Raw genomic sequence first — 24,846 nt, forward strand, 5'->3', positions numbered from 1 at the left:
CACAAGTTAACAATCACTGATATAGATAATGTAGTTATCTAAGTAATAAAACTTTTTTTGTAATTTTTTTTATTATAAAAGTAAAAGAGGGCAACATAAATCTAGTGCAATATCTGACACTGTTCTTGATAAACTAACGCCGCGTACACACGAGGGGACTTTTCGATGGACTAGGTCCTGCGGACTGGACTTCGTCGGACAATTCGACCGTGTGTGGGCTCCAGCGGACTTTTTTTTCCCAAAAGTCAGACGGACCTAGAAATAAAACGTTTCAAATCTTTCCGACGGACTCGAGTCCGGTCGAAAAGTCCGCTTGTCTGTATGCTAGTCCGACGGACAAAAACCGACGCTAGGGCAGCTATTGGCTACTGGCTATCAACTTCCTTATTTTAGTCCGGTCCTACGTCATCACTTACAAATCCGTCAGACTTTGGTTGATCGTATGTAGGCAAGTCCGTTCATTCGAAAGTCCGTCGGAAAGTCCGTCGAAAAGTCCGCCCATGTGTACTCGGCATAACTCATCAAAATCTGGTTGGATGGATGGAGTAGCAATTCTCAATGAATTTTCAAGGTCCTTATTAAATATTTGGGTACTAATTCTGCGCTTCGTGTGCTTCGCCCTTGAAAATAGTTCCTCACAAATATAGATGATGCTAAAAACTGATGACATGAACAAGGCATGGTTGTGAAGAGTGGGAGATTTTTCTTTGGGAAGATAAAACGTATAAAAGTCCAGTAAAGAGACACTGTCAAAATTGTCTTTCGGCCACATGTGTTCTCAATTTTACCCAAAAAAATTTTCATCAACCTTTTTAGGTAGGTTTACGATTTTGTTTTTGTGTTAAGCCGCATTCATAGCCATCATGGGCCGTAGGTTGGACACCCCTGAGTTAAAGTGTATATAAATTTTAATTTGTTATAGTTGAGGTGAATGTAGCTGTATCCCTCACAGTTTGCTATATAATGTTTTAGTACAGATTTGGCTTGAGATACAAAATTATCATTGGAAGAGGACATATTTGATTTTATACCAATAATATGCTGTAAAATCTGTTTTATAGAATAAAAAGAGCTAAAATTATAACCCTATGTGGAGATCTTTGCTGGACAAAAGAAGCAGTTTTTTTTTTTTTGCTAGCATGTATGCCTCATTGTTAGTAGTTGCCTGACAATAATGTTATTATATTACTTTTTTAACTATATCTAAAGCTTTGTTCTAAAAGCGGAGTTCCAGCTGTTTTTGTGTTTATTAAAAGTCAGTAGCTTCAAAACGTACATAAAAAAATAAAAGGATAAAATAAACATACACTACCCTGTACCACGATCCAGCGATGCAGCCGGCCAAAGCCTCGGTTCTCTCCCCTGCCTCTCCCTGGCGCTGCATCACTAGTGTGGGCACCCGGCTGTGACAGCTTGCTGCTTCACAGCCGGGTGCGCACTGCGCATGCGCGAGCCACGCTGTGCGTCCTGAATGGCTGGGCAATCTTGTGGGACCTGTGACCTGTGCCAGAAGATTGCAGGGAGGGGGAGAGGAGAACTTCCACTTGAGCCACCTAGGCGGCCTGAGTGGAAGTGGAAGCAGGTACCTGTCAAAACTAGGCACCCCCCCCCAAAAAAAAAACAATGACATGCCAATTTTTGTAAGCTGTCATGGGAACAGAAATAGTAGGGAACTCCAGAAAAGTCTGTTTTGGTGACAATCTTCAGTTTGAAAAGACCTTTCTTCCTATTGTGCTCCTTGGACAGAAAGTAAGGGGAGATCTCACCAGTGAGACTAATCTCCCTACTCTACACAACAATTTAAAAATATTAATGTAAAAAATATATCTATAAAATATATACAGTATCTCACAAAAGAGAGTATTTTTGTAAATATCTTATTATATCTTTTCATGTGACAACACTGAAGAAATGACACTTTGCTACAATGTAAAGTAGTGAGTGTACAGCTTGTATAACAGTGTAAATTTACTGTCCTCTCAAAATAACTCAACACACAGCCATTAATGTCTAAGCCGCTGGCAACAAAAGTGAGTACACCCCTAAGTGAAAATGTCCAAATTGGGCCCAATTAGCCATTTTCCCTCCCCAGTGTTATGTGACTTATTAGTGTTTCAAGGTTTCAGGTGTGAATGGGAATCAGGTGTGTTAAATTTGGTGTTATCGCTCTCACTCTCCCATACTGGTCACTGGAAGTTCAACATGGCACCACATGGCAAAGAACTCTCTGAGGATCTGAAAAAAAGATTTGTCTTATAGCCTAGGCCATAAACATGGCCTAGGCTATAAGAAGATTGCCAAGACCCTGAAACTGAGCTGCAGCACGGTGGCCAAGACCATACAGCGGTTTAACAGGACAGGTTCCTTCCGTAACAGGCCTCACCATAGTCGACCAAAGAAGTTGAGTTCACATGCTCAGCGTCATAGCCAGAGGTTGTCTTCAGGAAATAGACGTATGAGTGCTGCCAGCATTGCTGCAGAGGTTGAAGGGTCGGGGGGTCAGCCTATCAGTGCTCAGACCATACGCCGCACACTGCATCAAATTGGCCTGCATGGCTGTCATCCCAGAAGGAAGCCTCTTCTAAAGATGATGCACAAGAAAACCTGCAAACAGTTTGCTGAAGACAAGCAGACTAAGGATATTGATTACTGGAACCATGTCCTGTGGTCTGATGAGACCGAGATAAACCTATTTGGTTCAGATGGTGTCAAGTGTGTGTGGCAGGTACCAGATGAGGAGTAGAAAAACAAGTGTGTCTTGCCTACAGTCAAGCATGGTGGTGGGAGTGTCATTGTCTGGGGCTGCATGAGTGCTGCCAGCACTGGGGTGCTACAGTTCATTGAGGGAGCCATGAATGCCAACATGTACTGTGACATACTGAAGCAGAGCATGATCCCCTCCCTTCAGAGACTGGGCCGCAGGGCAGTATTCCAACATGATAACGACCCCAAACACACCTTTAAGGCGACCGCTGCCCTCTAAAGAAGCTGACAGTAAAGGTGGTGGACTGGCCAAGCATGTCTTCAGACCTAAACCCTATTGAGCATCTGTAGGGCGTCCTCAAATGGCTGGTGGAGGAGCACAAGGTCTCTAACATCCACCAGCTGATCTTGTCATGTAGGAGTGGAAGAGGACTCCAGTGGCAACCTGCGAAGGTCTGCTAAACTCCATGTCCAAGAGGGTTAAGGCAGTGATGGAAAATAATGGTGGCCATAAATATTTGGGCCCAATTTGGGGCCAATTTGGACAATTTTTACTTAGGAGTGTACTCACTTTTGTTGCCAGCGGTTTAGACATTAATGGCTGTGTGTTGAGTTATTTTGAGGGGACAGCAAATTTACAGTTATACAATCTGTACACTCACTACTTTACATTGTAGCAAAGTGTCATTTCACTTTGTTGGAGGCACTTAAAATATGATACATGATTCCTACACCTGTTGTCCAAACAGCCTGGAATGGAGCTTCTTACGAGCAGAAATTGATGGTGTGGCACTGGAACTGCCAATAAGCCTATCTACTCTTTAGTCACTCCCTAATAGTTTCTAATCTGACATGCCACTAGACCTCTAAGACATAACGTGGCCACAGAAGCCTAACTTGGTTCTAGCCTATGCTGGTTATGGAGCCCTAAGCTAAAACTAGCTATAGAATCCTAGATCAGAAGGAACTGGGTTAACAAAAACTAGATCTGCAAATGAACTCTATATCGATAAACAGGTTCACTTACCAAAATACTGGAAGGTGACCATTACACATAGTAGCACAGACCTAGTTTTCTGGCACTGTGCATGTGAAATAGCCATAACAGATACCCGAGCATAGATATTCTGTTTGTCACAATAATGCAAACATACACTGAGCAGCTGCAGTTAGGCTACTAGACCATAGGAATATTTGTGAAATAGTCTTCCCTGGTCCAGGATCTAACAACATGGACAGGACATTCGGCTGAGACTCCCTCTCCTCACTTCCTCCTTCTGGGGTTTCACAGCCAACAAACCAGGTGCAGGAGGTACAGAAATAATATATTTATGGCCATTTACAAATTCAGACAGTAGATCCCTAGAAACTCAGGATTTTCTTTTGTTATTTTCTTTCAAAATTTTCATAATGATGATCTGAAGGCACGACTCTTCTTTCAGTGGCAGGTTGAAGGGAGAATGATGTCTGTAGTAAAAAAAATTAGATGCATTATTTATTTGATTAAAGCGTTTTCTCTAGATGGGCAACCAAAAAAATAAGATTGTATGACTCTCTATCACTTAGCATTGCCGTGCATATTATAAGTCTAGGTTTAGTACATTTAACCTAAGCTGTTTCTTTAGAATGGTGTACTTCTATGTTGTAGATGTCACAATGGCAACAGATTTGAAATAGAAAATGCTCACCACTAAAACTGTCAGACTTCCAATAGCCAGTGCACTAGACAAAATCAATCTAGGAGATCCTTAAGTTAAAGTGATTGTAAAGTCTTGTTTGTTTGTTTTTTGAAAAATAACTAAGTTTAAGTTTAAAATGGTTGTAAAGGCAGAAGGTTTTTTTTATCTTAATGCATTCTATGCGTTAAGATAAAAAAACCTTCTGTGTGTGTAGCAGCCTCTCCAGCCCCCCCCCCCCCTAATTACTTACCTGCTCTGTGCAGTTGATTTTGCACAGAGCAGCCCAGATCCTCCTCTTCTTGGGTCCCTCTTTGCTGCTCATGGCCCCTCCCTCCTATCAAGTGCCCCCTCAGCCAGCAACTTTCTACGGGGGCACCCGAGCCGAGCTCAGTTTATCCATTCAGACACAGAGCCCCGACCTGGCCCGCCCCCTTTCTCCTCTGATTGGCTGACTGACTTTGACAGCCGCAGGAGCCAATGGCACTGCTGCTGTGTCTCAGCCAATCAGGAAGAGTTTCCCGGACGGCTTAGGTATCTGTGGACATCACTGGAGAGAAAAGGGGCTTAGGTAAGTAATTAGTGGGGCTGGGGAGGCTGCTACACACACAGAAGGTTTTTTTATCTTAACGCATAGAATGCATTAAGATAAAAAAACCTTCTGCCTTTACAACCACTTTGAACTTTGCAGCCCATGAACGTATCCAGGAACACTGAAGACTTTAAAAACAGAGCAAAACCAATTTGCAACGAATAGCACAGATCATACTATTAATTGCCAATATTCAAATTCTTCCATTGCTCTTATGTAAATTCCTGTGTGCCCAGGCACAAATTCAAGCACTTTATCTCCAGCCAGAAGATATGTATCTAAACAGATTAGCAGATGAATCTCTCCTGTAACTGGTCTGAGAAGAAAAAAAAAAGACCCAATCTGGTCAAAAAAATCTGCATCCAGACCAGCATAGGAGCAATAAGAAACTGCTCTACTGTGTAGTTGTTTCCCTGGTTGGGGTTTCAGTGCTCAGTGTGTGTCAATGTGTTTAAGAGTCCATTCACACTTAAAAATTGTGTAATTTCCATTGTGACTTTACCCTATGACTTGATGCAACATTTGATGATTGTGACTTTTTTACGACTTTGGCTTTGACCAATATGATGGTTTGTTGGTGCTCTACAAAGTCATTAATCATGTGCAGAATGAAAAAATGCATTTTTTTTTTGGTTTCTTTATTTTATTTTCCTTGTCAAATTTGTTTATTGAATTTTAATAATTAGCTTACATAAGTACATATGGTGTCAGCAAAAGAAAAGATCACATGTATGGTAATAATATTAAGTTGTAGTTCCAACATAAAAGAAAAGTAGTTAACTAAAACAATTTTAGCATAGATCTAACGGCTCAAAAGATTACGTCATACATTGTATAAGAAAGGATAAAACCAACTTAGACCAGGTTAATATAAGATGACCTCAGATAAAAAAAAAGTTTAGTATAGTTTTTAATTAAAAAAAAAAAAAAAATTCATTTATTATAGAATCTAAAATCTTATACTATATATTGGAACTATGTACCTTTGGTATAATGATAACCAAGGAAATAAAAGTTCTGCTACCAGAACTATATAAAGAGTAAATTGAAAAAGGAGAGAGAGAATAGGGGGAAAAGGTAAAAGAGAGAAAGGAGATAAAAGAAAAAGTAATTGGTTTCTTTATTTTCTAACAAATACCAAATTTTCTGTACAATTTGAATGTGCAGTTGAAAATTGATCGACCGATTCAAATTCTGTGTGAAGAATAGCAGGTTGTTAAGGAGCGGGCCAGGAAGCCGGCTGCCATGTCGTTAACAACCTATGACTCATCAGCTGTCAGTGGGTTTCCCCATAGTCAGCTGAATGTAAAAAAAGAATGCTAGCAATATAAAATAAATGAAAAAATGGCGTGGGGTCCCATGCATTTCAGGCCCTTCGGGTGTGGTATTGATTTTAGGAGAGCCCCCCGGCAAAATGAAAACAACAAAAAATAAATAAAAAACAGCATGGAGTCCCCACCAAAATCCATACCAGACCCTTATCTGAGCATGCAACCCTGCAGGCCAGGAAAGGAAGGGGGGCGGACAAGTGAGCGTCCCCCCCAACCATACCAGGCCACATGCCCTCAACATGAGGGGGGGTGCAAAAGCCACATGACAAGTCACACAAGTGTGAATGGGGCCTGAGAGTCTTTGTAAGTTCAACTGAAGAAGTTGAATGTTGTCAATGAATAAATAGTATGATTTGTGCTGTTTGGTGAACCTGTATATTTCTTTGGATGAATTGAAATACATTGGTTATTTCATTACCTTTAGAGCATCATAATCACTTGAAATCTCTGTTTTCACAAGATTCATATATGTGGCATCTGGTTGTTGTGAATTCTGGGAATGGGGAGAAAGAGAGAAAGAAAAGCAGTTCCTTAAGATTTGGGGTTTTTTTTATTTATTTTTTTTATATACTTTATTAATTTTGACAAGAAGTAGATTTCATACATTGTTGTAGGAAAAGGTATACAATCTCGGCAAAGATAATAGCAAACATTACTACAAAAAGAAGAGGGGTGGAAAATACGTTTACAAGAGAAGAAGAGGGGATAGCTGGGGATGAGTAGAAGGGAGAAGGGTAATTTGTGGAGGTTGAGGAGTGGAGGGGAGAGGAGAGGGGAAACCGAATAGGGACAGCTGGAGGTTGTCCCCCAGCGGTGACTCCAGATGAAAAACCTGAATAGAATAGTAATAAAAATAATAATAGTCCACATGTAATCCTATTAGTTGTCCTAACATATAGCGATCATATGTATAATGTATAATGTAGACATCCAAACAGTATCATAAAGAGTGATCCTCTGTGAGGTGGGACTTAAGAGATGGCTCGGTATGGTTATACTTGAAGAGGTTTCGTGGTTGAAATGAGTCCCTTTTTGGTAAATGAGAAGGAAGGTTAATTTAAGTAGGTTTTTTCTGAAGATGTCAAACAGTGTTTGATAAAGGGCGACCATCTTTTTTTGAAATTGTTATTTGTCCATTTTTTTAGGATCATGGCATCCAATTTGTCTTGACATAGCAGGGTTTTGAGATTTCTTATAGTTTCGGATATGGTCGGAGGCAGGGGCGTTGCTAGGTGGCAAAAAGACCAGGGGCTTCAGCCCAAAGTCCAAGGCTGGCAACGGCGGGGGTGTGTGTGTGTGTATGTGGCGCGGGCTTTTTTTTTGGCTGGGCAGTGGGGTTGTGTAGCTGGGGGTAAGCTCACTTGCTGGTTGCTGCCTGGCTTACCAGTGCCCATCAATGCTGACCACTAAACTCACCTACCTGACACACTGACCATTACACTGACCTACCTACCTGACATACATACACTGGCCTACCTACCTGACAAACATACACTGGCCTACCTACCTGACATACATGCATACATACACTGACCCATGCATACATACACTGACCTACCTACCTGACATACATACATACCCTGACCTACCTGACCTACATACACTGACACACCTGACCTACACTGACCTACCTGACTTACATACACTGACACACCTGACCTACACTGACCTACCTGACCTACATACACTGACCTACCTGACCTACATACACTGACCTACCTGACCTACCTGACATATATACACTGACCTACATACGCTGACCCACCTGACCTACATACACTGACCTACCTGACCTACATACACTGACCTACATACACTGACCTACCTGACCTACATACACTGACTTACATACACTGACCTGGGTAGTATATGGACAGGCTAACTGTGTAACTGACTGTCCATACGAGCAGGCAGATACACTGACAATGCTTTACAGTCTCCTAATAAAAATAATAATAAATTAACGTTTTTTTACCTGCAAAAAGATCTGCATTTTTTTTACAAAGGTGAACTTGAACCTCCACACCTCAGATCACCCCAATTCCTGTATTTTCACACATCAGATCACCACAATTGCTTCATCACTGTTGTCCCCTTTGCACCTTTTCATCATTGTACCACCCTGAATGCCTGTTCCCCTCTGCACTCCCCCCAGCAACTCTGTTCCCCACTGTATCCCCCCCGCACCTCTGTTCTCCACCGTATCCCCCCCCAGCACCTCTGTTCTCCACTGTATCCCCCCCAGCACCTCTGTTCTCCACTGTATCCCCCCCAGCACCTCTGTTCTCCACTGTAACTCCCCCCGCACCTCTGTTCTCCACTGTATCCCCCCAGCACCTCTGTTCTCCACTGTTTCCCCCCAGCACCTCTGTTCCCCACTGTATCCCCCCCCCAACCTCTGTTCTCCACTGTATCCCCCCCGCACCTCTGTTCTCCACTGTATCCACCCAGCACCTCTGTTCTCCACTGTATCCCCACAGCACCTCTGTTCTCCACTGTATCCCCCCCGCACCTCTGTTCTCCACTGTATCCCCCCGCACCTCTGTTCTCCACTGTATCCCCCCAGCACCTCTGTTCTCCACTGTATCCCCACAGCACCTCTGTTCTCCACTGTATCCCCCAAGCACCTCTGTTCTCCACTGTATCCCCCCAAGCACCTCTGTTCTCCACTGTATCCCCCCAGCACCTCTGTTCTCCACTGTATCCCCCCAGCACCTCTGTTCTCCACTGTATCCCCCCCAGCACCTCTGTTCTCCACTGTATCCCCCCAGCACCTCTGTTCTCCACTGTATCCCCCAAGCACCTCTGTTCACCACTGTATCCCCCCAAGCACCTCTGTTCTCCACTGTATCCCCCCCAGCACCTCGGTTCTCCACTGTATCCCCCCAGCACCTCTGTTCTCCATTGTATCCCCCCAGCACCTCTGTTCTCCACTGTATCCCCCCCACCTCTGTTCTCCAATGTAGACCCCCCACACCTCTGTTCTCCACTGTATCCCCCCCAGCACCTCTGTTCTCCACTGTACCCCCCCCCCGCACCTCTGTTATCCACTGTATCCTCCCCGCACCTGTGTTCTTAAATGTAGACCCCCCACACCTCTGTTCTCCAATGTAGACCCCCCACACCTCTGTTCTCCACTGTATCCCCCCCAGCACCTCTGTTCTCCACTGTACCCCCCCTGCACCTCTGTTCTCCACTGTATCCTCCCCGCACCTCTGTTCTCCAATGTAGACCCCCCACACCTCTGTTCTCCAATGTAGACCCCCCCAACACCTCTGTTCTCCAATGTAGACCCCATGGTCCCCACTGTAACCCCCCCCCACACACACAAATCAGTTTCTCTCTGTATCCCCCTGCACATCTGTTCTCCCCCATGCACATCAGTTCCTCTCTGTCCTCCCCCCCCCAACATATCTGTTCCCCTGTGTACACAATGCAATGCAGACAGCAGGTTCAAATTTTTTTTTTAATTCAGCTGAACGTGCTGCCTGAGCCAGCGGCGGTGGTGGACTCAGGACTCACCTCGAGGAGAGTGGAAATGCTGCCTGTCCTCCCACAACAGATCTCTGATGATCCAGGAGGAGGAGGAGGGAGGGGAAATCGCAGCAAGCCCAGGCAGGGTTACATGCAGGGCTTCCATCTCACCTGCCCCAGCCGGTTCCATGTTAATGCAGCACTTTCGGGCCGGCTGGCTGCTCCTTGTCCCGGCTCTCTCCCCTCCTCTGATCACTGATGCTGCTAGGGCGGCACTGCAGGCTGGAGACAGAAAGCAGGAGAAAGCAGGCTGACAGAACGGGGACAGAGAGAGAGAACTATTTCTGCACAGAGCGCTGGGATATCTTCACAGGCGCATTTTATCGCCCCCCTAGCCTGGCACAATAAGACGCATATGCTGCCTTATGAATAGTGACCCTTGCCGGCCCTGCTTGTGATCAAATCGTTCCTGACTCCCCGCGCATTACACCAAAAGTAAAATGCGGCAACCGCCACTGCTACTTCCTGCTTAGACACTCAGGGCTATTGAGCCCACATTCGGGGCTCCAGCCTCAATAGCCCCCTATTAACGATGCCTATGGTCGGAGGCGTGAGAGAGATCCAGTGATTGAAGATGTTCCTACGGACTATGAGTAGCGTCAGGAGGGTTCATTGAAGATTTTCTTGGGGAATTATGTTAGAGGGAACTGGGGATTTGTTTTTTGATGGTGGGTATCCCAACAAGAGAAGCATAGGGCCTTTCTCAGGTTGGAAATTAGTCACTTCTTGTAAGATTTGGGTTTTATAAACAGAAATTAAGAAAAATAAAGAATTTGCAAAACACTACATTTTCTTTAAATGACATACTGTACCTCACTGCTTGATGATGTTTGACATGCTTTAGTTCTATAGAAAAATATAATAATAATAATATTACTGTTTAGCAGTAATATTTATTTCTTATCACTAAAGAGGGGTAAAAAGCTAAATTTAGGTTCATACCTAAACCACAAATCCATTAAAGATCAATTTAAACTACAACGTGTATGATACAGGATTAAAACTTTCAATTTAAAAAAGCTTGTTAAAACATTTTAATTCTAAGTTGTTTTATTTCATTCTCGTTTTATAAACTTTTATGCTGATTGAAATGCAAGAACATTTTATGATTTATGTGTAACAAAATGGGTTGTTTTATCCATCTCCAATACTTTTTAGCACATACAGGCAAAAGAGATGCATTGCACTCAACCCAATCTCTAAATGCAGGTAATGAGATGCACCAGTGCTCAGACAACCGCTCCGTATGGCAAGGTTCAAGCAGTTAGCGGGTCTGAATAATTTGTATTTTAACCTATGTCTAAATAAAGCCTTCACATGTTTATTAGATCCTGCAGAATGCCGATTTTTTTTGGACTTTTACCTTCTAGCACCATCTGATTACTTATGTTATATGATATATATTACTGAAAGGGTAGTTGATGCTTGGACTAAACTTCCAGTAAAGGTAGTGAGACAGTCAAAGAAGTTAACGAAAAATAAATCAATAACTAAAACAAACAAAAAAATAGGCATACTCGATAGACTACTCAGTCTTTTTTCTGCAGTCACTTTTCTGTTTTCATGTTATATGATATGAGAGGGACGAAAATATATTTTTCCTGATACATATATTCCCAAATGTTGACATTCCCACCATGTGACCTACCCAGGAAAAAACATGTGTAGTCATTGGTTCTAGACTCTGGCTTTTCGCAGACCAGGCCTTGTGATCTTACTGTAGCTGCACCAGCTACCAAGCAACTGAGAACAGCCTTCGAGTCGCACTCTTTGGACCACCAGAGTTGTAGCCTGGGCTGCAGGAGATTGTGGGTGATACTGTTTTGGCCAAACCTCCTGATAATGCCCTATTTTGCTGTTATTTCCTGAAAATATGGGAAAGTAAGATAGAAAAGCTTTTATTGGCTCCTAGGGGCCAACACAGGTCATTGTGCTTCTTTTTATTGAGGTCCAATGGTCACAAAGGTGTCCTAGGACTAAAAGTAGGTTGTACTGAAATCTGGCTGTAGTTCCCTTGGGCAACTTGGCTGACTTACCTTGTAACAAAGTAGACAATCAAAATTATAAAGATGACTCCAGCCAAAATCCCCAGAATCAGAATTAAAATAAAACTGTATACCCAGTTGCCAGTTGAGTCTTCAATGGTGTAGCTATCTATGCAGAAGAAAGTTAGTAGGTACAATGAATGATCATGTACAAACAATGAGCAATGTTACATAAAGAACAAGACAGCAAAGGCCAAAGAGCCCATTACAGGTTCAAGGTAAAGTAACCCACAGACATAAGATGATTGTTTGGCTATATCGGGTGAAGATCTGATACAGACAACAGGAAACAATCCAGACTTATCTTTCACAAGGTAACAGTTGAAGATGTTTGACTTTCCCAGCCAACTGAGTTAAGTATGTTCATACATCAATCGCTTCAAATAATAATTGTCTGACACCTAAATTGCACCCATACATTTAACCTCCATCACACACCTATGGCCAGCTTTAGGGATGAGCCGAACACCCCCCAGTTCGGTTCGCAGCAGAACATGCAAACAGGCAAAATATTTGTTCGAACACGCAAACGCCGTTAATGTCCATAGGACACGAACGTGAAAAATCTAAAGTGCTAATTTTAAAGGCTTATATGCAAGTTATTGTCATAAAAAGTGTTTGGGGACCCGGGTCCTGCCCCAGGGGACATGGATCAATGCCAAAAAAACTTTTTAAAAACGTGCGTTTTTTCGGGAGCAGTGATTTTAATAATGCTTAAAGTGAAACAATAAAAATGAAATATTCCTGTAAATATCGTGCCTGGGGGTGTCTATTTTACCGTGTTTAGAACAGTCCCTGCAGCAAAATGACATTTCTAAAGGAAAAAAGTCATTTAAAACTGATCATGGCTGTAATATATTGTCGGGTCCCGGCAATATAGATGAAAATCATTGAAAAAAATGGCATGGGTCCCCCCCCCCTCCAGTCAATTACCAGGCCCTTTGGGTCTGGTATGGATATAAAGGGTTACCCCGCACCCAAATGTTTAAAAAAAAATGGTGTGGGGGGCCCCCAGGCACTATATACTCTGAACAGCAGTATATACTATACGGCCTGCCCTATATAGTCTGCAGAAAATTGGGCTTTAGGTGTTGGTGGTACCAGAACACTGTAAACCCTCACAGTTAATCTTGTTGGGTGCAGGAACGGGCCCTGCTGTGAAATATTATATCAAGAGTTGTAATTACATGTCCCTGTTAAACAGGGGCAGAAAAATTGGGCCTTAGGTGCTGGTGGTACCAGAACACTGTAACCCCTCAGTGTTACTCTTGTTGAGCACAGGAATGAGCCCTGCTGTGAAATATTAGATCAAGAAATGTAATTACATGCACAGGGGCAGAAAAATTGGGCTTTTGGTGGTGGTGGTGATGCCACAACACTGTAAGTCCTCACAGTCACTCTCGGTGGGCACTGGAATGGGCCCTGCTGTGAAATATTAGATCAAAAATTGTAATTACATACCCCTGTTAAACAATACATGGTGATTTTTAGGTGATTTTTAGTACAGGATTGCTAGTGTGCCTCAGGAAAGGACAAAAGGACATGGCTGGAAAAACTAAAAGGGTTTCCTTAAAAGTGTAAACAAAAATGTATTTTATTTCTGACCTTTAAATTCCAGCTCCGCGGAGGTGGAGCTTCCAGCTGTGCTGCGAGCAATGCAGGAGTACATCCCTGATTTATCCTCATTGTTGTCTAATACCAGGATCTGTTCAGTTTTATTTAACAGGATATTTCCATCCTTGATCCAAGTGTAATGAGTCACAATGGGGTTGCTTCTCATAAAATTGCACTTTAGCTCAGTGGCTCCCTCTGTTGGGTGAAGCACAACGACTTGAACTCCAGTAACAGCATCTAAAAACACATAAAATGTGTTGTAAAATAAAATATTACAATCCATAGGTTTGTCTTGATTACTGTTGAATTATGATATACATACATTGCACAGGTATCTCTATTGGTGGTGATTCTCCTCTCCCACGTATATTTATTGCAACACAAGAATAAGGTTCAGTGTCTTTGCTGATATTCTGTACTCTTAAATTCTGCTCTTGAGAGTTTAACTTAATTTTGCTATTCCCACGGTACCATTCGTATCTGTGTGGAGGAGGGTTAGATCTGCTGGAACATGTTAAAATCACATCACTACCCTCCAAAAGCTCTTCATTTTTGGAGAAGCTGACCATCACATCTTTTGGTGCATCTGGTGAAGAAGAGAATATTTTTTGCTTAAAGGGTAACTCCACTTAAAACTGTTATTTCTGTTTTGGTTTTTTTGCTGACGAGCTGCATGACATGTTGACTTCCTATATCTCTCAGAGCCCTAAATTGTTATGAGGGAAGTACGAAGCATTGCTGGTCTCCACCTGAAAATGCTAGTTGCCTGGCTGTGTCTCACTTAAAGTGGATGTAAACCTTCACATATACCACAGCCTCAGATGATACACAGAGGTGAAACAATTCTCCCTACATAATGTTTGCATGTATATCTGCTGTCTTCAAGTTTCTAGACTGTTTATAAAGTACACATCGTGTTAGAATTTTCTCTTCCAGTTCCACCTGTGGGTGTGGATTCTTGGCGTACACTGTGCGACAGCTGATTGGAGGAAAGGCACACACCCCCTATCCACATAGGCAGAGGAAGGAAGAAATGTGCAAAGCTGTGCTGTAAATAGACCAGCTCTCTGCTAATCTATTTCTATGCACCCTCCCTGACACAAATTTCAGCCTGGTTTTATCTCAGTTATCGGAGAGCTTGTCAGAAGTTATAGAACCGAGTAGCAGAAAGACACGAGACTCGGGGCTTTGGAGAGAGATAAGTAAACACTACAGATAGATGTGCCCAGGTCACATTTCTTGAATGGGGTTTACATCCACTTTAAGTACTTCTGAATCACAGACCCAGAACAAGCATGATTTAAATCATGTTTCAGAAAAGTGGCAGAACTCATTGTTTTTGTGCTTGTTCCGGGTTAGCTACTCAGACGGCATTGAAGCCAAAGCTTTCATTTGACCCGGACTAGGATTTCCAAAGGAGAGTTCATCATTGGCAACCTGCATGATCCTTTCATGACAGTGTCCCTTTAAATAATAAAATATTCACAGTTTACCGGTGTACCCAACTATTGCTGTAATTTAAAGGACAAACGATGGCTCCTCTAAAAGTAAAAATAAGAAAAAAAAAAAAAAGATAACACCATTTACTGAGGAGGAAATGTCGTTACTAAAGTCCTTGAAACAATGGAATAAGAAGTCAGGGAGTCACTATTGCTGACCCAAAGATGAGATATTATTTTTGCTTTTCTTTAGATTCTTAAAAAAAGTTACCTTATTTTTTAGAGCTGAGAACTCGGCTCCAGGTGGTTCTTAGTGAAGGAGATTTGGAGACAAAAAAATATAAAGGGACTTTACACACTATCTGAGCCTTAATCTTAATCTGACCCTTAATTTAACCCTTAGGTCACCTATTACTGCAGAGTTATGATATACGTACATTGCACAGATATCGGTGTCAGTGGTGATTCTCCTCTCCCAAGAATATTAATTGCAACACAAGAAAGGGGTTCCATATCTTTGTTGACATTCAGTACTTTGATGCTCTGAACTTCAAGTCTTAAATTAATTTTGCTATTCCCACGGTACCATTCATATGTGTGTGGAGGAGGGTTAGATCTGCTGGAACATGTTAAAATCACATCACTACCCTCCAAAAATTCTTCGTTTTTAGGTAAGCTGACCGTCACATCTTTTGGTGCATCTGGTGAAGAAAAGAATATTTTTTGCTTAAAAGACAATTCCACTGTAGACTTTTATTTTTTTTCTTGCTTGTTGGTGAGATGCATGACATGCTGACTTCCTAAATCTCTCAGGACTTTCAGTAGTAAAATATCCTCTACACAATTTCCAGGTGTACCCTACTACTTCTGTTGTTAGAAGCCCAAATGATTGTTCCTCTACAACTAAAACTACACCAAAAGTGCTGAGAGGACATTAAAATCACAGTATAGTAAGGAGCAAATTTTATTACTGGAATTTTTGGAACAATGGAATAAGAAGCCCAGGAGTCACCACTGTCGACTCAAAGGTGAGATATTCCTTTTACTTTTCTTTAGTTCCTTAACAAAGTTACCTTGTTTTTCAGAACTGAGAACACCAGGTGGTTCACAGTGCAGGTATTTTGCAGCCAAAAACAAGTCTAAAAATAAAAATACCTCACACACCCTTTAACCTCTTTAGCTCCTTAAAGTATATGTGAACCCTCACCTTGTAAAACATTACATTCAGTTTAATGTGGCCTAATTTTTTTCCCTCATTAAAATAACAAACATGTTAGACTTACCTGCTCTGTGTAGTAATTTTGTACAGAGCAGCCCCAATCTCCCGATGCTCCAGGCTGCTCCCTCCTGACGAGTGCCCCCATAGCAAGCAGCTTACTATGGGGGCTCATAAGCTGCTGCTCTGTGCGTCCTTTCACATGCAAAGGGCGGCCTCAGCCCTGTCCCTGCTCTCTCCTCATTGGCTCATTGGCTGTGATTTCCGGTAGTGAGAGCCGATGGCTCCAGCTTCTGTCTCAACCAATGAGAAGAAAGAGACCCAGGAAAACCGCTGCTCTTGTGCACGTCGCTGGATCAAGATGGGGCTCAGGTAAGTATTGGGTGGGCTGCTGTACATAGAAGGTTTTTTGTCTTCATGCATCTCATGCATGAAGTTAAAAAACCTTGAGCCTTTACAACCACTTTAAAAGAAGAAAGACTTTAAGAAATGAAAGGCAAAACATTTGTGTAAACATAACATAAAAACAAAAAACAACAACAAAAAAAAACATTTTCCCCTTTTTTATAAGTTATCACATACCCTCTGTTCTGAGCTGCATAAGGAGTTTAGAGAGTTAGGGGAGGAGAAACAGCAGCACATTGGTCTTGTTTTTGCAGCCAAAACAAACCTTAACTGATAATAACCTCACACTTCCTTTTGACTTCCAACCTTAACTGAACCATTAGGCCAGTAGCATTGAACCCTTAAACTAGACATCAAATATAACCCTTAAACTGACCTTAACACATACCCCAGTGTAACCGTATCCTTTAAACTAACCTCAAAATGTAAGCTTTAATGTAACCTTAATGATTAGCCCTTAACCTCACACTTACCTTATAGCTTAACCCAACTCTAAAACTTAACTAGTGAAAGTTTTCCATTCTCTCAGTTGATTACTACCTCAGCAGACCAAGTGCACAGTAGCTTATCCTCACCCTGAACTATTGACACATCCAAAGAAAAGCGCCTGGCATGCTCTGTAAATTTCATATGTCTTGTAATTTTTTGCAAGAAGGCCACTCTGGGACCTCCTAAAATGAATGTCTTAACTTGATCCTTATGCCGCGTACACACGGGTGGACTCTTCGACCGGACTGGTCCGATGGACTTTCCGACTGACTTTCTGACAGACTTTCGAAGGAATGGACTTGCCTACACACGATCACACCAAAGTCCGATGGATTAGTACGTGATGATGTATGACCGGACTAAACTAAGGAAGTTGATAGCCAGTAGCCAATAGCTGCCCTAGCGTTGGTTTTTGTCCATTGGACTAGCATACAGACGAGCGGACTTTTCGACTGGACTCAAATCCGTCGGAAAGATTTAAAACATGTTTTATTTCTAGGTCTGTCTGACTTGGGAAAAAAAAGTCCGTTGGAGCCCACACACGATCGAATTGTCCGACGGAGTCCGGTCCGCAGAACCAAGTCTGCCGGAAAGTCCGCTCATGTGTACGCGGCATAACACTACCTTAGCCTCCTCCTAACCTTATTCTTGAATCCAGTGGTCTTCAAACTGTGGCCCAAGGGCCAGATGTGGCCCCTTGCCAGCTTTTATCCAGCCCTTGGGGCACTATTCCTCTCACTGATTTGAGGCGCTATTCCTAACACTGACACCAGCAGTGATGCAAAACTCCCACAACTGACACCAACAATGGGGCACTATTCCTCCCAATAATATAAATGATGAGGTATTATTCTAATCACTGAAACCAATTGTGGGGCACTATTCCTCCCACTGATGCCAACGATGGGGCTCTATCCTTCCTGGTAATACCAATGATGGGACACTATTCCTCCTCCTATTTGACCACAGGTACTGTGCAACTGAACACCACACCTGAGACATTGTTTACTTCCACTGATGCATATCCTGGGACATTTTCTACCCAGACTGGCTTCAATCCGCCCCCCCCTAAAGTCTGAAAGTAACTGGCTCTTTGTTTGGAAAGTTTGGAGATCCCTGACTTAATATAACCCTAAAGTGTAACTATTAACAACCCTAGTGAACCTGTGTCCAGACTATGTACACTAAAATATTTACATATTTTCTGTAGATGTAGGCATTCTTGAGAAATTCATCTTCACCATTCACAACAAATGCACAGAATCATTTTTTTTTTTTTACCTATTATGTTCTACGGAGAGCAGAATCTTGACAGGCTGTCTGTCCTCTAATATAAACACACAGTATGTGCTTCTAAGCTGTTAGAAATGTACTGAACCTGATTTTAGAGTCTTTATTGTCACCTTTGAGGATCTTTGAGAATGAATGGATTTACATTACATGCAGCTAAAGAGGTGGGTGGCTTGCAGCTCCTTTACTGCTTGCTAATTATATGTGAATATTTTATTGTCCATAGTCTGGGCATGTGTACTTTAATCCTTAACCCTTACCTCAAGCAAAGCAAATCCCTTAACTCAACCCTACAGAGGAAGTAAACTTCCTCTGCTGACATTCACCTATAGGTAAGCCTATAATAAGGCTTACCTATAGGTAGTGTGAATATCTCTTAACTTCCACCGTTTAGGAGATATTTACATTACATGCAGCCAGTGACATCACTAGTGCATGCGTTCTGAAGGAACGGACACCGGTGCCATTCCTTCCAAGCCCTGTGCTATAAAGGCCGGCTCCCACGTGCATGCGCGGGAGTGACATCATCGCGGCTCCGGCCAGTCACAGAGCCGGAGCCCGCAAACCCGGAAGCAAGACGGGTGAAAATGGAAGCGGCTGCAGCGCTGACATCACACGTTTTAGGGTAAGTTTCACATAATATGCTAATATGAGATACATTCTAGCACATTAAGACTTTACCTTGCAGGAAGAAAAAAAAAGTTTAATGTTATACAACCGCTTTGAAACTTAATTTTTAATCAGATCCTAACATTAACCTTTTTTCCTAACTTTTACTCCCCTTATGTTATCCAAATTATAACCTAACCCTGAATCCATAACACTAAGTGCCATATTTATAAAGGAGTGAGTCCGAAATTCACTAAACATTCTCTGCTGGCAAATCTTCTAGGTGCGTGTGTTATAAATGACAGTGATTACTTGACCAGTGCCGCTAGGTAACCCTTTAAAATCCTCTTTTATGTTTTTCTTGCTGAATGTATTGGATTCAAAGGCATTGGGGTTCAATAACTGGGAAATTTCTGCTCAATGTTTATTGACTGTAATACATACATATGATCTTCAGTGTTGCTGCCATTTGTGACGTTCTCCCGTTATGAAAAGTTGCTGTGCACTGAATTTCTGTTTTGTCATCATCATGTGAAGGAATGTATGTGATTGTTAATATTTCTCTCCAGTTTCCTCCAGATAGATCTTCAGATCGTCTCTCGGTTTGGCCAGGTTTGTTCCACTTTAGAGTAGGTGGACTGGAGCCACATGTGTGCACTACAGAGCATGCAACATTTTCAAAAATTTCTTCAAACATATTTCTATTTCCAGAAAGTTCTGGTCTGTTTGGAGTATCTGAAAAATGTTATGGTTAAGTTAATGAAATGAGGTTCTTGTTTTAGTTCAGATTCTTCAATGTAAAAGAAAGTAACCTGCAAAACAGTTGGAACTCCTGACTTTCTCACTTACTTTCAGAGTCCTGATTATACTGCCCCTCCAAGTTTTAATTGGCTTTCCATAATATCATTTTAATTGCTTTTGCTTACATTAGGCTTAGTTCACAAAGCTAACACACTGAGATAAGTATCCTTCTTTTCAAAAAAGGGAAAGTTATTTTTAGTTGAAATAAGAAAATTAAAGTCACATGGCTAAAAATAGAGAACCTCAGACTAGTGTTAGAGCTTTGTAAACTGAGTCTATTACATATTTGTATTACCTTTCCTTGCTTGACAGCACTCCCCATGTAACACGTAAACAGTGGGAAATGTCTTGGGATAGAAAAACTGTGCAAGCATTTTATATGCAGAATTCATTAAAGTACAATAACTGCTTGATCCATTGTGATCTACTCATCTATGTGTGTTACAATAACTACTTGAAGACCAGGCTTTTTCTGACACTTATGTTTAGATGTAACAATCAATTTTTATTGCTAGAAAATTACTTAGAACCCCAAAACATTATATATTTGTTAAAGCAGAGACCCTAGAGAATAAATTGGTGAGTTTTGCAATTTTTTTATATCACACTGTATTTGCACAGCAGTTTTTCAAATGCAATTTTTTGGGGGAAAGTACACTTTTTTAAAAATTTTTGGAAAAAAAGAAACAAAACACACAGCCCACTTTTTATAATTTATTTTATTTTATTTTAACAGTGTTGCTTTAAATTTTGTTATCACTTTTATTGCTGTAAACATCCTTGTGACAGCAATAGCAATGTGACAGGTACTCTTTATGGGGGGATCTGGGGTCTATATGACCCCAAATTTCTCCTCTGCACTTGATCACTCTGCAACAAGATCAGTGTTTTCAAACGCTGTTGATTTTTTGAAAATGGAGCCAATGACATCCGGATAAACAGGATGTGATTTCAGGTCATCACTTCCAAGTTACCATAGTGGTGAGCCGATCAAAGACAATCACAGCTTTGTTTGGGTGTCCAACTAGCTGGCGGATGCTCCAGATGGTAGCTCGGGTCTCCTGGTGTGACGGGAGAGCCTAAGCAGGTGGCAGGAGGGGGGGACGTCCCCTCCTGCTGCCTGTAATAGCAGTCAAGTAGCTAGTTAGCTGCTCCGATTGCTATTACAAGAGAGCCAACCGCCGGCTCTAAAAAACAGTACAGAGGTGATGCCTGCAGCAGCAGTCATAATCCCAGTACAACCACTTGAAGACCAATGACGTACCAGATACAGTTTTTAGCAAAGAAGTAGTTGTCTTTTAAGTTCCAACAGTATTTTGGAAGGGTGATGTTAAGCCTCCTTTGTACAGTTTAGAACATCAAATATCCACTCTAACTAAGCCAACCTCTAAAACATTACCTACACCTACTTTGCATAGGATCACTGTAAAGCTCTTATGATGTGTAAGAATTTGGCACCATTTATGGTGATATTCTAAGATGTTGAATAACAACTAAGCCTGTTAAACAGGCCATGAAAGGCAACATTTGATTGTACAATCTCATTCAGATTTTCCATCAACTATGTAGTTCCAGGAATGGATTGCATTGGCAGGTCAGCAAAACCATGCCAGGAACCGATGCCACCCAAAGTGGCCATTTTTCCTGCAATGATAACCCCACCCCCACTCTTCCCTGTGGCAAAGATGGCCACTTTGGGGGCGTTAGCATACACACAGACACTCAGTTTAGTGGCACAGAGCTCAGTGTCCCTGAGTAAAACTATCTGCCCTTGGATAAAAGAACAACAGCACTGTGCTTAGTAATGCTGAGCCTGCACTGTTAACAGGCCTCACATCACTGAAGGACCTCAGGCTCTGCTCCTGCCTATGTGACAGGCGTAGTACCTGGGCAGGGAGCTCAGTAATTCTGAGTTTGTGATTTTATCATTTTCAGTATTACTGAGGTGCACTGAGTACAGAGTATATAGACATTGAGGCTCGTTGTCAACCCCACCATGAAGACATGCTGTCCAGGTTGGCCATCTCAATTGGTGAGACATTGGGGGGGGGGTCCGAAATTTCAGTACACCTGCATTAATTGCTGTTTGTGCCCCCATTAGAGCGATTTGATCACTTCCTCTGTTTATGACCACTTCAGTGGCTACAGAAACTGCAATAAAGTTCCAACAAAGGTTCTAACACGTTTAACAATATAACTAAAAGAATGTCTGTGCACAAATCCAAGGAGCTTACATATATAAAAACCAATATAACATATGGCAGCCTACAATCCCATGCCCTGAACTGTGTTGCCATAGGCAGCCTGCCCATTACCTCCATAAAGAAATGTTTACCTGTGACATGAAGCTGTAGAGTCCTCTGAACTTGTTTTGCATTAGTATCCTCATCTTCTCCTGGGAAATAGGATTCCCCATCATCATTTCTTCTCACAGGGTCTATCCTCAGTGAACAGCTGTTACTCCCAGGTACTAGTGAGGTTCTGCCTCTGTAATCCGGTATTACTGAAGAGCTTTTTCGACTTGTAAAAATCTGAGGATATCCTGATAGACTATCTAAGTACCAAACAGTACTGGATGGCCCAGAATTCCTCTTAGGGTAGAATGTACAGGGAATCTCCACACAGGATCCAATCAATCCAACAATTTTGGTAGGGAACTCCCACCTCTGACACACAAGTCCTGGCCAAAAACATGAAAATATTTGTTTTTTTTTGTTTTTTTGTTATAGTTTATAATTATTAAGTTTTCTCAAAATATGAATCCGGTTTACCTTGAAAAAGGTTAAGAAGCAGAATCTTCTGTGTGATATTCATTCTGTGTCAGTCAGGGACCATGTTCAATCATGGGTGCAACTGTAAAATAGTATATATGGTGCAATTTAATTTGGGACAAAAATAATCACAAAGGTCTTGTAGCAGGGTGACCCCGTGCCACTGTTTAAAATGGTGGTTTACACCAGGTTTTCTGGTTAGCAAGCACACTAATGGCTCAGGTGTGTGCTGGGTTTATGTCAGAGACAGAGTTAGAGGTCAGAGCCCTGACCACCCGAGGAGGTCAGTGTGTGAAGGGAGCCATGAGAGGTGCTGCTATGCACCATGCTGTCCAGGTTGGGACAGACCAAGGCCCGAGCCTGAGAGAGAGTCCACAAGGGACAGAGCAGCTAGGGAACGGAGAGGAAAGATGCAGAGCTAAAAGTACAGCATCTGTGCACGTACACTGGGATGTGTTTGATGGTCAGGAGGACCACTGGGGTACTAAACAGAGCAGTAAAGCTATCACAAGAGAGCAAGGAGCCAGAATGTTATGTTTATTGCATTGGTGGTGAGAACACCCTATGTGGGAAGACATACCTGTATGAACTTTGACTTTCTTTTAAATAAAAGTGGTCAGGAAAGCCCTGGAAACTATATCTGATATGGTGTAAACTTACTGTTCTGGCTCTACCATTGAGCTTAGAAACCGTGATGCGTCACAGTCTGCAAAGATTATGTTAAAGCGGAAGTGAAGGCAGCAAATACTTACCTTCCCTCCAACAGTTCCTTGCCAGTGCCAGCATCTCCTTCAGTGTGCCAATTTTCAGCCATCTTCATTGGCTGTCGCGGGATGACGTCACTCTGGTGCATGTGCAGGAGGCGTCATTCAGGCACACAGGGATTGGGTTGGCCGCTGTAAGTGGAGCTGCCCATGCGGGCAATCACTGAGAGCAAGCAGTCAGGCATATTTAACTGCAGAAAAGACATTGCATGTTTCGTTTACAATTAAAAAAAAAGCTACCTGATCTCAGTGAACAACAGCAGAACTTTAGTTCCATTTAAAAACATTTACTTAGGTTCCTATCCAAGAGTTTGTTTTTAATTCCAGACCTTTAAAGTGGTTGTAAACTCTGTTATACCACTTATACCTACATGTTCACCTATAATAAGGCTTACCTGTAGGTACTGTGAATATCTCCTAAACCTGCACTGTTTAAGAGTCATTCAGAGTGTATGCAGCCAGCGACGTCAGCGGCGCATGTGCTCTGAAGGTCCGGCATACAGTGCAGTAAACAGACCCATAACGTCATCATGCCCCCAACCGCTCATGTAGTGGGGGGGCCACGGACCCGGAAGGAAGACCAGAGGAAGACGGAAGCCCTATCAGCAGTGACATCGCGGCTCTGGAGGGCTTCGTTCTTGGGTAAGTTTCTCATAATGTGCTAGTATGCAAGTTAGTGTAGTGGGACCTCTGCAGTGTTCATCTAAAGCTACAAGTTAGTGTAGTGCGTCCTGCTCACAGTGTTCAGCTAAAACTACAAGTTAGTGTAGTGAGACCTCTGCACAGTGTTCAGCTAAACCTACAAGTTATTTTTTTGCGAGCTCTGCACAGTGTTCATCTAAAGCTACAAGTTAGTGCAGTGTGTCCTGCTCACAGTGTTCAGCTAAAATTACAAGTTAGTGTGGTGCATCCTCACAGTGTTCAGCTAAACCTACAAGTTAGTGCAGTGCGTCCTGCTCACAGTGTTCAGCTAAAACTACATGTTAGTGCAGTGCGTCCTGCTCACAGTGTTCAGCTAAAACTACATGTTAGTGGGGTGCGTCCTCCTCACAGTGTTCAGCTAAAACTACAAGTTAGTGTGGTGCGTCCACCTCGCAGTGTTCAGCTAAACCTACAAGTTATTTTTTTGCGAGCTCTGCACAGTGTTCATCTAAAGCTACAAGTTAGTGCAGTGCGTCCTGCTCACAGTGTTCAGCTAAAACTACAAGTTAGTGTGGTGCGTCCTCACAGTGTTCAGCTAAACCTACAAGTTAGTGTAGTGAGACCTCTGCACAGTGTTCATCTAAAGCTACAAGTTAGTGCAGTGCGTCCTGCTCACAGTGTTCAGCTAAAACTACAAGTTAGTGTGGTGCGTCCTCCTCACAGTGTTCAGCTAAACCTACAAGTTATTTTTTTGCAAGCTCTGCACAGTGTTCAGCTAAAGCTACCTGTAGAAGGTTGGCGGTGTTCTCATACTACAGGCAGGCAGTTGATTTTGCTAGCTGCAGTATCAGTACATATATATATATATATATATATATATATATCCCAGCTTAGTGCAGCTACAGGCCATTAGTATGTCTGGAAG

At 42.3% G+C, this 24,846-nt stretch overlaps 1 protein-coding gene across 2 annotated transcripts in view; it reads right to left on the reverse strand.

Moving 5' to 3' along the window:
* Positions 1–4,016: 4,016 nt before the first annotated feature.
* The window catches only part of LOC141110454 (B-cell receptor CD22-like), a 29,624-nt gene continuing 8,794 nt past the window's right edge, over positions 4,017–24,846 (reverse strand). Inside the window, exons 1-11 of one of the 2 annotated variants that reach the window (XM_073601803.1) lie at positions 23,268–23,437; positions 22,516–22,597; positions 22,080–22,424; positions 19,388–19,678; positions 15,372–15,635; positions 13,818–14,081; positions 13,487–13,732; positions 11,873–11,990; positions 10,649–10,682; positions 6,721–6,795; positions 4,017–4,170 (exon numbers count right to left, since the gene is read on the reverse strand). In XM_073601803.1, coding sequence (XP_073457904.1) covers positions 4,090–4,170; positions 6,721–6,795; positions 10,649–10,682; positions 11,873–11,990; positions 13,487–13,732; positions 13,818–14,081; positions 15,372–15,635; positions 19,388–19,678; positions 22,080–22,424; positions 22,516–22,558 — 1,761 coding nt within the window. In that variant the 5' untranslated portion in view covers positions 22,559–22,597; positions 23,268–23,437 and the 3' untranslated portion in view covers positions 4,017–4,089. Of the gene's footprint in view, positions 4,171–6,720; positions 6,796–10,648; positions 10,683–11,872; positions 11,991–13,486; positions 13,733–13,817; positions 14,082–15,371; positions 15,636–19,387; positions 19,679–22,079; positions 22,425–22,515; positions 22,598–23,267; positions 23,438–24,846 lie in introns of those variants that run through there. The other variant, XM_073601804.1, reaches the window with a different exon arrangement.

The sequence above is a fragment of the Aquarana catesbeiana genome, linkage group LG10 (assembly GCF_042186555.1).
Source record: "Aquarana catesbeiana isolate 2022-GZ linkage group LG10, ASM4218655v1, whole genome shotgun sequence".
Lineage (NCBI taxonomy): Eukaryota > Metazoa > Chordata > Amphibia > Anura > Ranidae > Aquarana > Aquarana catesbeiana.